This window comes from Peromyscus leucopus, chromosome 1, assembly GCF_004664715.2.
Source record: "Peromyscus leucopus breed LL Stock chromosome 1, UCI_PerLeu_2.1, whole genome shotgun sequence".
Lineage (NCBI taxonomy): Eukaryota > Metazoa > Chordata > Mammalia > Rodentia > Cricetidae > Peromyscus > Peromyscus leucopus.
The window spans coordinates 45,109,692-45,124,649 of NC_051063.1; the positions used below are offsets into that span (position 1 = coordinate 45,109,692).

General features: G+C 46.8%; 1 protein-coding gene across 4 annotated transcripts in view; it reads right to left on the reverse strand.

Moving 5' to 3' along the window:
* Positions 1–2,510: 2,510 nt before the first annotated feature.
* Myof (myoferlin) overlaps positions 2,511–14,958 on the reverse strand; it is a 148,587-nt gene continuing 136,139 nt past the window's right edge. For all 4 annotated transcript variants that reach the window (XM_037206602.1, XM_037206600.1, XM_028882902.2 and 1 more), the window contains 6 exons: positions 11,351–11,492; positions 8,683–8,782; positions 7,086–7,276; positions 5,271–5,380; positions 4,667–4,814; positions 2,511–3,072 (listed from right to left, as the gene is read on the reverse strand). In XM_037206602.1, the coding sequence (XP_037062497.1) occupies positions 3,034–3,072; positions 4,667–4,814; positions 5,271–5,380; positions 7,086–7,276; positions 8,683–8,782; positions 11,351–11,492 (730 nt within the window). In that variant the 3' untranslated portion in view covers positions 2,511–3,033. The remainder of the gene's footprint in view (positions 3,073–4,666; positions 4,815–5,270; positions 5,381–7,085; positions 7,277–8,682; positions 8,783–11,350; positions 11,493–14,958) is intronic.

The following is a 14,958-nucleotide window of genomic DNA, read 5'->3' on the forward strand; positions in this document are numbered from 1 at the left end:
TGGCTGGCTGCTCTAAAATGTTAAATAGCCTGTCTCCATCATAATGTGTAAAGACATCTTTCCGATTGGCCCATGCCAGTACTATACTAATCGTGAAAATCTTCAAATAACATCCCATGTCTGAAACAATGAATGCTCTTTTGTGAAGTGACTTTGTTTCCCCTCTAAGAATATACTGTCTTGCCGGGCGGTGGTGGCACACGCCTTTAATCCCAGCACTCGGGAGGCAGAGGCAGGCGGATCTCTGTGAGTTCGAGGCCAGCCTGGGCTACCAAGTGAGTTCCAGGAAAGGCGCAAAGCTACACAGAGAAACCCTGTCTAAAAAAAAAAAAAAAAAAAAAAAAAAAAAAAAAAAAAAAGAAAAGAATATACTGTCTTATATAAGATGAGAGCCGTGAGCTTTCAACTAGGGCCTAAGCAAGATGATGTCACCATGTTGGGAAGTAATTGTCTGCGTGTGGGTTCAGTGTGGCTTTGAAGGTTGGAAGGCAATGTATATGTGAGGGCCTCACCTGCGGGTAGTGGACTGCTCTTCATTAAAGTTTTGAATATACTAGTGAGCTGCACCTAGGGTCTATGGTACAGCCAGAGATAATAAATGGGACACGTGCCTCTGGTCTTTGAGCAATGTGAGTGTCCTCACTGTCACTGAACTTGAAACCATGAGTTTGAATTCCCCTACCTTGCAGCTGCAGCTTGGGAAGCAGATGCAGCCTTACCCCTGACATAGGTCCCTCCTACTTAGTGAGTCTCTGTCCTGGGTAAAGAGAACCCATTCATGGCTCCACGTTTAGAATGACACACCCAACTCTAATCAGTTGAAGGCGATACTAAAGCCACCTGCATTGAGAACCTTCTGGACACTTGACCCCCTCACCTCAGTTTAGAGGTGACACTCTTTCTTCCAAGTGGCACATGAATCTGTCTGAGGACTGGTCCAGGGTGCAAATCCAAGCCTGCTGCTCCATGGTACCCAGGGTGCAGGTCTTATAGGTGCTCCTCATTCCTCAAGGAGCGTACCGTCAGCTGTGAAGATGAACCACAGCTCACGGCTACCAAATGAAACACACAATAGCAATGTTCAAACCCAGCTTAGACTCTGTGGGAAGAGATTTAAGAACCCCAGTGCCAACCGACCCTCAAACTGTAATCTCAGTATGTGCAAATACAAACTGAACACAGACTCTCTGTGTTTGATGCATTTCATTACGTAACTTATACATACGAGAGCTTATTTTATGTGAATATGTACCCCGAGAAAAGATCAATTTTAAGTTTTTAAGTCTATAGGAATCTTTACGATCTTTCTATTTGTTGGCTTATAATGGGTACTTGGGAAGGTCACAGCTGGTGCCATTAGTAAGCACACTGTTAGGTGGTTTTGTATGGACCTTCTTCTACCCTTCTGATTATTTCCTTGGACTGAATACTCAGGAGTGGAGTTTGCTGAGTCAGAGGGCACAGAGGTTTGTAGGTCTTTCGTTGTCTACATTTCTCTAGAAAAGTTGAAGTAACCAGATTACCTCTGAGACCAAAGAATCACTTGAGGCCTAGGTGCCAAGGAGAAAGTGGCATTCCGGAGTTCTGCCAGTGAATGGGAGGGGTGGCCTTTCACAAGGGTGGCTGCACATGCAGCCTCGCTGGGGGAGGGTTCAGGTGACAGGGGGCCGATAGCGTGTCAATCCAGCCAGAGCTGTCATTGCTTAACAGTTTGTTGTGACTGAGGACGGCTGGACTGCTGGGAATTTTGGCAGGACACTAGAGGGAATTAAAGTATCAGAACCACGGAACACCTCGGCAACGAGGTCAACAGTTGCCTTTGCGGTATAAACTGTCCCAGTTTCCAGCTATGTAGAATTACTGGACCGTTTCTTGCTCCTTAGTCTTGAGCTGTTATTTGAATAGGACTATTGGTGACTTTATGACCTTCTCTTACATATATGAACAACACAATGTTCTCACTTGTTCCAGCAGACACTGAACATCTTTGGTATTGGCATGGAGTCACACTGTAATATTCCTAGCTTTCCTTACTGTATGTAGTATTGCTTTAAGAGGTCTTAAGAGAGGCCGGGGATGTGCCTCAGTTGGCAGAGTGCTTGCCTAGTATCCATGAAGTACCACGCAAATTGGGGGTGGGGGTGGGGTGGTGGCAGACCTGTAATCCCTGGGTTTAAATCCAGGCTCTATCATTTGTTGGTTGTGTAGCCTCAGAAAAGCTACTTAACTTATTTGACCCTCAGTGTCTTCTGCTGGAAAACGGGGTTAATAGTGTTGTTGGCCTAAATTTGTGGGGTACACGGCAGACTCACTGAGTGACACACGTAGAGCATTTACAAGAGGGCGGCAGGCTGTTACTATTCCTAAGTGTTAGCTTTATTATTGGATCCACTGGCCCATGCTGGCAGCATGCTCGTAAAGGGCTTGCCATGGCATTCTGCCCACTAGGACCAGAGGAGCTGAACCCACCTCTCTCCCAACTCAATCCGAATAGAGGACACACATCCATGTGTACCAGGTGAGATATTTTTATTTGCATTCATCACTGAGGTTGCAAAAAGTTTCATGACATTTGTCCGTACAAAATCCCACAACACTGGCTGCAGGCACAAACAAAAGCTATTTTAATTGTCCCCTGTATCTCTTATGATGCAGGTTTTCCTCTTGATTACAAATAAGAAATACATGACATTAAGACACAGGACATTTCAAATTCATTTCAGTAATTTCCTAAGTTTGAATCCTAGAATGGAGAGCACATAAAAAGATGATTCTTAAATGGAACCAGCCACCTTAAAAATACTCTGGAAATAGGCTTAAAAATTTCAAAAATAAAGTTTTTAATACTTCAAAAAGAAAATAGGATAAAAACATTGCCTGTTGTCTGACCTTTAGGTTTAGACCCCACTAGGAACTGCCATGCCTTGGCGAGGTACTTGATGCCCCACCTGAGGTGGTCTTGGACTTGAGATCACACCTAGGCATGTGAGGCAGGAGTTCTTCATCGCTGCCTGACTGAAGGCTTTGCGTTCATTATGCATTTGGCCTCACGATCTTCATTGATAAGTAGTTCTGAAAGAGAAACAGAAACAGTGTGACTACATGGAAATGTGGCTTCTGGGTCTGACATGCTGCCATTCAGCATGGCTGGGCAGGCCTGTATCACTGGACTGTCAAAGCTACCCTGGCCTCCCTCCATCTCCTGAGTGCCTGATGAGTTCCAGGTGTCTCTAAACACTGATAAACATCCTCTAGATGACACCATGGATAGAATTTAAATCACAAAGAAGTAACTATATAGAGTTTTTTTTTTTTAATAGTCAAGACAGATTGTATAATCTACAACCAGAAAACACTGTGCATAGAATCAAAGTCAATTTTGAAAATATTACACAGGGAAGAGTAGGAGCCATACATAGAGATGCTTCTGTGGCTGCATGGCTGTGTCTCCAAACTCAGAATGTCTAAGATCTACATGATGGAAGTGAGTTAGAGAAAGAGCTTCAGGATGCCTGTTGCTCCATCCAGGGCCATGCATTTTGCCTCTGCTCATGGCTTCCTGTGCCTGGACCATGCCTTCTCTAGTGACTAAACTGAATTTAAGTGCTTCCCCAGTGAAAACGTCCTTAGCAATGGGCTCTGAAAGTCACCTGTTCCTAGCTAAGCCCTTCCTGTCCACATGACAGTGAGCATTCATGCTATTTATATAACATCATTCAGGCTGTTTATTCTCATTGCTGCATTTTAATTAGATGCTCCATGCATTCCCTGCATAGAGGAATAAAAGCACAGCATCTATGCACACAGCCAAATCTTCAGTTTGGATTCTTGTTTATAACTAAGGTGACTGAGAGAAATTTAAGAAGTAGCCATACGTGATATGGGCCGTCGAGAACAAGATTTTGAAAGACAAAATGTGGGCACAGGAAACCAGAGAGGCAAAGGCAGTAACTGTTTGGAGTGGAATGTGGGTCTTGTGGAGGTCTTGGGGACCACCAGTGTGTAGACCAGGAGTGTGAGTACAGGATTGTGTGCAACAAGAAAGGTGACGGAGGGGGGCTGGGAGATGGCTTTGTGGGTAAAGCGTTCACTCTGCAAACACAAGGACAGAGTTCAGATTCCCAGCACCCGCATAACATCAGGGCATGGTGGCTGCGGGGCACAGACCGCAGAGACCAGCGGACCTCAGTGCTCTCTAACAAGTCATCCTGGTGGAAGCAGTGATGCTCCAGGTTAGTGAGAGAGCCCATCACAAACAGTAAGGTGGCAAATGACAGAGGAAGACACTGGACAATGACCTCTGGCCTCCACACTAAAACGATGGGTGAGTACACACACACACGCACACGCACGCACCGCACGCAACGCACGCACGCACATTAAGTCACTTGGAAACACTGCCCAGAATCTAGACAAATACTGATAGAGGCTTGGGGACTTTCTCCTAGAATTCTGAAAGCCAGTGTTGTTGTTGGTTTTTTGTTTTTTTTTTTTATTGTTGTTGTTTTGTTTAGACCATGATAGCTGCTGGTAACTTGTTAAAACCTAAAGATGCAGCTTCTACTACTGGACACTGCATTAAGCTTTTCAGAAGCAGAAGGGCTGTGACAGGGTTGCTGCCCAGTGGCTGTGGAACCACAGAGCTGTAGAAGCCCAGGCTTCGTACCGGAAGTGAATACAGGAGCACAGCCACGAACAGCAGCAGGATGAGCAGCAGGAGCAGGCCGATGATCACCCACTTGAACCGGCGCCACACGATGAAGCGCATGGTCTTGCATGGGTTCGTGAACCAGAGGAAGGAGGTCTCCGGTCGGCTGCAATGCAAGAAGTGGTTGCCCTACTTAATTCATGAGGGGCCGTCTACCAGACTGCAGCGGTTCAGGAATAGGGAATTAATAAATGTGGGACAAGACACAGTTGAGCTATCAGCGTTAGCCTTGCTGTTCCTCCTGTGCCCCAGCACCTTCCCAGACTCCAGGAGTCCTCTTTGGTTAGCATCCGGAGTTGGCTGGGAATAGCTCAGGTCCCCATACCCGTTCTGTAAGATGCCGAGGACGCCAAACTCCAGTTTAATAGGGAATGGTTAAAGGGAAGGAGAATGGTTAAAACGAGACCACAGCCCCTACCACTCCATCCCCCACAGTCCACCGTGAAGAACAAAATGCGCAGGCCAATAGCTAATCCAGCCCATTAAGCCAATTGGAAGGGGGGCTTTCGGACTGCAGGTGTTTGGGGACCAGACACCATGGAGAACAAAGAAGGCCTCTCACTTTGGTGGGTCAAGCTTGGGGTTCATGTTGGGTTCACTCCGCCCCTTCCCGGCTGGCCTCTCGTCTGCCTCCCTCTCATTGAGGACTTCCAGTGTCATCTCGACTTTCCCCTTCAGTAAAGCAGAACAGGTTAAACACATGACATCACGTTTCACAAATATTTTTACTTCAACCCAAGGACTATTCCCCAAGCTACGATTTTTATTCTTGTAAAACAATCCTTAGATTGCCTCAAATTTTCCTCCTGAGAGTTCCTCACATTTCCGCTCCCATGTGTTTCTAAAGCGACGCCATGTGGGAAACTGAGAGGACAAATTACTCTCCCTCCTCCTCCTCCTCCTCCTCCTCCTGCTCTCCCTCTCCAGCATCCCCGTGGTTCGCCATTCCCACATCAATCTCCTTGTCTTCTTTCTCACTTCCTCAGCAACTTTCCTGCTAAGAACAGTAGCTAGCATTCATGGCTCCCAGAGACGGGGCCATGTCTCTTCTTGCTTAGACTGCAGCCCTACAGTGAGCAGCAGACCTTATGATTAGTAGGGACTCAAGGTGTCTTCGCTGCATCAGTGGGTGAATGGAGGCTGCTTCTCTGCTGACAGGTCCCTGCATGGTACATCCACACGGGGAGGAGTTCTGTGTAGATAACCTGTAGAATGCTCATGGAATCCTCAGGAAAGGTCTAACATTCTAACTTTCTTTTTTCTTTTGAGACAGGGTCTTACTATGAAGCTCTAGCTGGCCTGGAATTCACCATGTAGACCAAGCTGGCCTTGAACTCAGAGGTCTGCCTGCCTCTGCCTCTTGGATCGCTCCAAAGGTCAGGGGTTAAAGGATGTGCCAGCACATCAGGCAACATCCCAACTTGAATACCCAGCCTTCACTAAGCTGCAATTGACATTTTGGGACCAAGATAAATCCTCTAGGTCCCCAATAACTCGAGAAACGCAGACACAGAGGTTGTTTAGGTGGAGGGGCCTGGGCATCACCCCCGTTTATATGCCATGTGAAATTAAATGCCTGACCCTGCCAGGGCCTTCATCTCTGCTGTTTGCTTGAATCCATAAAATGAGGATTGAGTCTACCTCAAAGGAAGGCCTGTCAGCAGAATCCAAGAAGATAATATAAAAACTAATCCCTCTGGTGACAGAGAGTCCATCAACAGTTTCCTGAAGGCAGGGGAGAGAAGCAAAGAACTGGGAACTTCTGGGGATGAGTTACCAGACAACCACACATGCTCTCATATGGGAAAGCACCATACCCCCAATGCAGCCTAAAGATTAGAAAGGGTGTGTGGTGAATGGGGAAGAAAAAGGAGGCAGCATTGGATCAGCGCCCACCATACCTCACACCAACTCCAATTAATATGAACTGGGAAGCTATTTCAGAAATGGCATCACACATGTGAGACAGTTAACATGTTACTTGCCTCACAAACGTTAGCTAGTACCAGTCAGTACTGAGGGAGGTAGTGTTGGTGGCATGGTGAACTGCACTGTTTCTTTCTAAAGCTTGCCCTGAATTCTCCAGGATGCTTGTAAAATATGGATTTTGTTTCAGCACCTTTACCCTTTCCTCTTTAAGATGTGAAAAGCTCACACGGGGGATTTCATTTCCTACTCTGAATGCTCAGCATGCAGTAACCTACCTGTAAAGGAACCTTAAGGAAATACAATGCCACTACTAGGTTCTTGGTTCCCATTCCAACCCATGCCCTCCCCCCAACTCCAAGCACATGCCCACAGTGTCCTCTATCTTGATCACCTTATCTGGTCTACTGATAAAGAACAGAAATAATCCCCAACTAGAAAATACTCATACAGCCATCACACGGGAGCCGTCTTTGTCCGCGTAGCATGGCCACCATCCTCTCATGGACTTCTGCTCAAAGAGAGAGGCAGTCTTAGCTTTGAGAGGGTCCATGGCTTTGAGGTCTGGAATCATGTCCAAATTGCATTTCTCTGATGACTTGGCTGGGACAACTGTGTGATGTAAATCAAGCTCCAGGAAACCTGGCACCAAAAACACAACATGAGGTCCAGATGAGTTTCAAGTGGCTACGCCATTGCTCTTAGAGGAACAGAATGTTCTCGTCCAGGGGAAACAGTGATTTTGAACAGGTGATGGGTAAGTTAGCAAAAGAGATCATGCGCGATGTTTAAATTCTTTCCAGCCAGGACGGGAGATAGCAGAAGAAACAGCTGTCCACTGCTCAGTGCCTCTCAGAGGACTCCATGTTTTCTTTCTCAAAGGCGTGAGCATCAACAGCTCTTCTGTAAATCCCAATCGATAAACATCCACACTTAACATTTCCACTGAACTCAGGGCCTTTGTATTCGAGAGGTACTAGTTGTGGTTTTGAGTTACCCTGAACAGAGGTCATTGCCTTTGGGGAAGGACAATTAGGTGCTTGGAGCATGGGATGCTCCTTGGAACATTCTGGTACAGCTCTTTCCTGGAGTGACCCCAGAAACAGGAGCTTGAAAGGACATAATTCAACTGAAAATCCCCACCAGGAAATGAGAAATCCCAGCCAGGCTCAGGGTGTCTGGAGAGACACACTTTCTGCTGTGGGTTGGGAGGAGGCATTAACTCTCCAGCCCCTGAATAGTTTCCTATAGGTCTTTGTGAAGGGCTGTGAGAGGCCCAGCTTATTTCCCTGGTTTAGGAGCCATCCAGAGTTTGATGATGGGCAACAGTTGAACTTCCCCTTCAGCTGACATGTCAGTGCAGACAATGCATGGGGGAGGAGCTGCAGAAGGGTCGGGAAACCTCGGGGGGGGAGGGGGGAAGCTTGGATTGATAGCAGGAAGACCGAACAGCCAAGAAGAGGAGGGGCTGGGTAGGATGCATGCCATGAGAGCCTCAAGGCAGAGGAGTGCGGGCTTAAGGAGAAGAACAGAGTGGGGAAGGAGGGACAGTGAGGCCTGGGGGACCTGAGTGACTGCTGAGAGTGAGGAACAAGCTGGTGAAGTCGGTTCCCAAGCACCAAGAAAAGAGAGAGTGCGCTGCTTGAAATTGAAGGCAGAGCTGTTGCAATCTCTCTGTGCCCAGGCTGGCCTCCGATTCACCATATGGCCAAGGATAACCTTGAATTCCCAAGTCTCCTGCCCTGACCTCCCGAGTGCTGGGGTTAAAGGCATGTAGTACCATTCCCTGTTTATGCAGTCCCCGGGGATTGAACCCAGGGCTTTGTTCACGCCTTTCTAGCTTACTACTGAGGTCTTAAGAGTGAGCAGAGCCCATGAAAAGGAGTGGTATTCACAAGCAGACCACACCGCCTTGGAGGGCACCCAATCAGTGAGCACATCCCCTGTTTCCCCCATGACAGGTGTTAGGGAAGTAACTAACTGCTTCCAAATTGTAATTGGTTTCAGTAATTCAAGAACAGTGTTAGTGATTGTAAGTTAAGCAGTACCCAAGTAGTCGTCCAGGGAAAACTTGTCATTGTCCCATATCTGAATGATCAGTCGAGGGGGCACTCGGAATTCCGTTTGATCAATACTCCAGAAATGCTCCTAAAATGAGAAGAGACATGAATGGATCACACGGTCATGGTCAGTGGACTCTGAGACCCTTACTTTAGCTGTAGCCAGAGCTAAAGACTGAGACTTCCACCTCCACACCCTGTGGGACAGCCTGCCCTTCCTCTGGTATTTGGTAGGCCCTCAGGCTCCCCTGGAAGTCTCAAAACCACCAGCTGGGTAACAAAAAGGATGTCCCAGGAAGTTCCCACACAGCAGGTTTCTCACCATATTCCTACCAGTGTGACTTCCTGCTGCCACTCCTGTGGGGTGTAAAGAACTTAACCTTTCCCCGGAAGACCACCATGGCTCTCTTAAAGCTAGGTGCTCTAGGCTGGCTCACAGTGTCATCGCTGGGTCTTTATCTCTTTTGAGCAACCTCCCATCCCCATCTCCAAGGCTTGATTGACAGTCTCTCATTTTACATGCAGTGGGTTTAATCCAGGGCTCAGATTCTACTCTAGTTTCAGTATAGATTCTAAAATGTCCTACGATTGTTAGCTTTTGAAAAATACCATGGACTTTTATGCACTTGTGGACACTTAAGACCCTCAGATATTTCACACTGAAGGTAGGTATTCAGATGGCCAAGTTCCCACCGATAGTCACCACTTCAGCCCAGACATTAGTTAAGAACATAGCACCACAGCCAGTTACACCTAAGTTCCCCTGGCCTGCACAGACCAGGAATTCCACTAGTGATCTGGGAATTTGAAAGAAGATCATGGGGTTGGCTCTCCTTTTCATATTCTTGGAAGGTTCTCTTTCTTAGGGCTCCAGGGGCTCTGAAAGCCCACACAGCTAGTCCCTGACTGTCTGTCCTGTGTGGGGTTGTCCTCTAAGCACCACTGAGGGAAGAGAGGTCTAGCCTTAAATGTAAGTAAAAAAGAAAAGCAACCATCTCTCAGCCCCCACTGGCCCCAAATATCCCACATATATCCTACTTTGCTTCACCCTCTGAAAGGATACATAATTTGCTGTGGGATGTCTTTCTGTATGCTGTGAATATGTGTTGCTCTGATTGGTTGATAAATAAAGTTATCTGGCCTATGGTAAGGCAGGCAGGAAATCCAGGAGAGAGACAGGAAGAAGAAAGGCAGAGGTGGAGGAGATGCCATCCCGCTGTTCAGGGAGTGGCATGTAATGGCACACAGGTAAAGCCACAGAACACATGACGACATACAGATTAATGGAAATGGGCTGAATTTATTTATAAGAACTAGCTAGCAAGAAAATTGAGCCATAGGCCATGGTCATGCAATTCATAATTGATATAAGCCTCTGCGTGTTTACTTGGGTCTGAGAGGCTGCAGGACTGGCTGGGACACAGAAAAACTTCCAGCTACAGTAATTTGACACCATTTTGAGCCTCTGAACCTCTGGAAAGTCCCCTCTGCAGACTCCATTCCACCTAGCATAGGCCAAGTGTTCACCACAGCATCCACAGTAGGTAGGGCTATCAGAGGGCAATGGGACTCAGGACAGGTACTGTTTTGTAGTGTATAGGGAGATGATGTGGGCAGATAGAAGTATGGAGGACTGATGGAATATGGAAGGTAGGGATGGGACTGGACCTCTTGAGATCATAGGATTGTTTACCAAGGTGTCAGGCCCCAGACTTTCCTCGGAGAACTCTTCCTTCCCCAGTTAGCACAGTCTGGGCAGGGGTGGGGGTGAGGTGGGATAGCGGAGTAGCTGGAGATTCACTCCATCTCTAATTCCAGTGCCTGGCCTGAGCACTTCATCCTGGGCAACAGTGCTTGGTTCATGGAGGGGCACAAATAGACAGAGGCCCTGGGCCCAGTTCTAGAATGCTGCTGGTGCCATCGTGACGCCCTTCTATTTGTGCCGAGGTTTGCTGGGAAGATAGGTGGGCCACTGGCTACCCTGTTTCCTCCTCCAGGGAAGAGCCAGCCTAGAAGTGAGGTCCACAGAGGACAGAGAGAAGAGGTGGGAGAATGTGGGACCAACGTCCAAAGACATTGCTTCTACATGGGCTCCAGACGTTCTTAAAATGAGCCAACCTTGGACTTGTTAGGAATGGGAACCAATACATCACTTTTTGGGTCTAAGTTCTGTAACTGAAAGTCTTTCTAATTAAGTCCACCGGGGGCCTCCAACCCTCCTAGAAGCGCTTCTGAGTGCAGGAATTGCAGATGCCGAGGCTTCACAAGGGAGGCAAAAGGGACGCCTCACCTTTACTGTTTGGCTTGTGTGTGGCCTACTACGATGGAGAGTAACCATCTACTCATTCCGCAAAGAACACGCTTGTACAGTGATGCAAAAGCCTTTGTCCTGCCCTGTCTCTCGACATGCCTGCTAATAGGCAATAGAAGGGAAGCTGCATTCCTCATAGTCCTAAATAGGCAAATAAAGGCCTGTCGTAGCTGTGTGACCGTGGGCAAGGCTCTTCCCCTCTGCGGGTCTCAGATTCCTTGTCTGTACCAAGTGGGAGCTGGACTCAGTGACCTCCCAGGTCCCGAGCAGGCCTGACCTCCTCTGAGTTCCAGAGTCAAGCAGACCCGAAATGTCCACATCCCGCCCACATCTTTCAAGGCTTACTTTTTTAGCGACTATACAAAGCTGCTCAGCAGGGAGGTAGTCAAACGGGAAAACAAATCTCCAGTTAAAATTGCCTTCGCCATCCAAGGACCTGTAGTGGACATCTGTTTTCTGTTTGTTTTCTTCGCTGCCGGAAATCCAGCTGTAAAGCGGAGGCAAACAGACTCAGTTTGCTGTGACTGACAAGGGATCGAGCAGCAGCAAAACCGTGCCGTGATTAGGGGAGCGAAGAGCAGAAGTAATGCCCTTTCTCTGGGCAGGTTCCAGGGATGCTGGGAGTGATTTATGAAGGGGAGGCGCTCACTGGTATCCAACCCAGGTTGGAGCCAAATAAAATAGAATTCTTTTAAAACCAAAGCAGGAAACCCTTTAGACTGTAGTTAGCAGGGCTAAGGTGAAATTTGCTGGAAAATATCATCAACAATGTAGCTTCTATTTTGGGTAAGCTGTAGCTTGCTGGCTATGATTTGGGACTTCACAACTATGACTCATTAGCGTCTATCATCGGGCCTGGTGGGTCCAACGAATGCAAGTTAGCTCAAAATTCGAGCATTTCCTTCCCCCCATTTTACTTAAGCAAACAAAAAGAGGTACCAAGCAAGTAATCTTGCAGCTTCCTTTTTTATTATTCTTGAAATTCACTATGATCTTGTTAATGAGACGGGCAAGGAAGAGGCAAGCTGTTATTTCCAGATGCCTAGCTGAGAAGATTCCTCCCGTCAACAGCGTCTTAACTTAGGCTGCTGGAAACATTTTTTTGGCTTGTGCCTGGCATGGAGTGGATATGAGATAAACTATCTGTTGATGGAGTGAATGGCTGTGTCCCTAAGGAAGCTGCTGTCACACCTGCCTGCCTCTGCTTTGAGCCTAAGAACTGACACTTTTCAGCCAGGCATGGCGGTGCACACCTTTAATTCCAGCATTTGGGAGACAGAGACAGGTGGCTCTGAGTTAGAGGCTACGCTGATCTATAACACAGAGTTCCAAGACAGCCGGGGCTATACAGAGAAACCCTGTCTTGAAACAAAACAAAACAAGAGTTGATACTTTTCAACCGGCAGAGTGGTAGGATCGCATTAGAAACACTTGGGGAACTTTGAAAAGTACCAGCTCCTACATACACAAAGAGGGGAGAGCCTGGCTGGGGAGCTTTTGGACCCTGGGGTCCCACCTGTCCTCTGTGAGTCAGTGTGAGGACAGAGTTTGAGGTCGTAGCTCAGGGAAGCAGTCCTTGACTCAGTCTTCTGATTTTTACCTATGATCTGGGCACTTGGTGTCATTTCATCCCACCCAATAGCGGGTCAACCATTTCCATTTTACACACGAGGAACGGGAGCTCCAGAGGTGTTTAAGACTAATAGCAGGTCATGTGGCCAGTATTCCCAGGCTGGTCTAATTCAAAGTCCACATCTGATAGTCTCCTTCAGAAGACTATGGAAATGATAATGTCCTTTGCTACCATTAGGTCCTATTGTTAGTAACATAGCATTATCAGTCAACTACAAGAGCATTCTCTTCTGCTGATTAATTAACTGACTAGATAAATCAGTCGGAAGACTCCTGAGGCTGGGTGTCTGTAATTCAGGGGTAGAGGGCTAGATCCCCAGGAACACATGCATACCCCTGTACCCAACATTTCCCCATATCTCCTCACTTGCCTGTCCTACCATAATCCCCTCCATCCTCCCAGGCACCATGACTCTTTTTAACTGTTAGCTTTTTTCCTTTTTTTGAGACAGGGTTTCTCTGTGTAGCTTTGGAGCCTTTCCTGGAACTTACTCTGTAGCCCAAGCTGGCCTCGAACTCACGGAGATCTGCCTGCCTCTGCCTCCTGAGTGCTGGGATTAAAGGCACGTGCCACCACCACCTGGCTTTAACTGTTAACTTTTAAACTAGCTTACTGAAGAGTTCATATTTTCTTTAATATGACCCTGGTAGCTTTACCTTTTGACCCAGCCCTAAAACTTCATGACCATCTGACCCAAGACTTCCCAGTCTCTGGCTCTTTTTCTCCTTCTTCTCCTTCTTCTCTGGCTCTTCTTCTTCTTCTTCTTCCTCTTCCTCCTCATTCTTCCTCCTCCTCCTCCTTCTTTTCTTCTTCCTCTTCCTCCTCCTCTTTCTCCTCCTTATCTTCCTCCTCCACCTTCTTTTTGACAAGCCTTCTCTCATTTTAATTTTAAGACATGTTAACTAGGCAAATGCTTTAGTTATATGTGCTTGTGTGTGTAACGTCAACGTGTGTCATGTTAAGGCATTGTATTTATGTGTCACCTTTTCACATACAATATTTAGATCCCTCTCCTTCTCCCTCTCTGCTGTTCTGTAGATCAAACCCTGATTCTTAGGGGTTGACGATGTAGTTCAATTGGCAGAGTACTTGCCTAGCATGCATAAAGCCCTGGGTTTCAGCCTCAGCATATTATGGTGGTCTATACTTGTAATCCCAATACTTGAGAGGCAGAGGCAGGAGGGTCAAAAGTTCAAAGCCATCCTTGGCTAAATTGAGAGTTTGAGGCCAGCCCAGGCTATATGAGATATCTTAGCTAAAAAACAAACTAATAAACAAACAAACAACTAACAGCAGCAACCCCCCCAGATTCTCAGTCTAGGGAGCCCTTCTAGCTCTGAGCTGGGCTCCCAGCCCTGGTCTTGAGGCTGCAATTCCAGACTTCACAAGCTACTTCAGGTTGAGTTTTATTCTTCTCTTAGTTTTATCTCAGCCCATCACTGCTTGTTTGTTCCCTTGATTTGAAAAAAAAAAAAATTCTTACGACAGTCAAATAAATTTGCATAGCTCTAATTAGTTGGGACTCAATTCGTTTTCCCAGGGGAATGCTAATGAAGTCCTGAAATGGCAAATAATAATGAAGAACTTGATGAAGCCTACAGTGAGTCTGAATGATAGTCATTACATCTTTAGCCCAGTCTTGATTGAAGTTCACTAGGGATCATGAAGGAAACTTTGTTTTTGCTGATGAATATATTACATTTCAATACGTCTTATCTTCTGCATATCAAGGAAGGAGGAACTCGGTCCATGTGGAAGAGCAATAATTCTAACACCCACGCAATGCAGGCCAGCTGCCAGGGGCTGGTCTCTGTGCCTTGAGTAATGGAATCTTCTGGTCTCTCCAGGAAGCAGCACTATCATCAACTCCCTTGCACAGGCGAGTGACTGGCAGTGTCTGGTTTCCCTAACTAGCAGCGAAGATGCCGGGGTTCTCACACAGGGGGTCTGACTACAAAGTCTGGCTGTTAACCACTCTATAGCACCATTCTCAGCGTCTATGGATCTATGATCATGGCACAGCAGAAACTAACAACAACACGGACCGCCTGAAATTCAATTATACAAGTAAGAAAATAATAGGCATGACATTTTTCATATTGGATAAAGACACCCAGCAAATGTCAGTGAGATGCATTATTTCTTAAACACCTATTAATGTTGCCTACTTTTCGCAAACATTGGCTATTGGCAATAGAGTGTATAGGAAGGGACTTTTGGGAGCTTTACTGGGTTTTTAAGGCTAGTTGTCCACAATATCATAAAGAAATAAGCAACTACATGGCTAAGGAGTCTCAGAAATATCTCTGCTTAGCAGTAA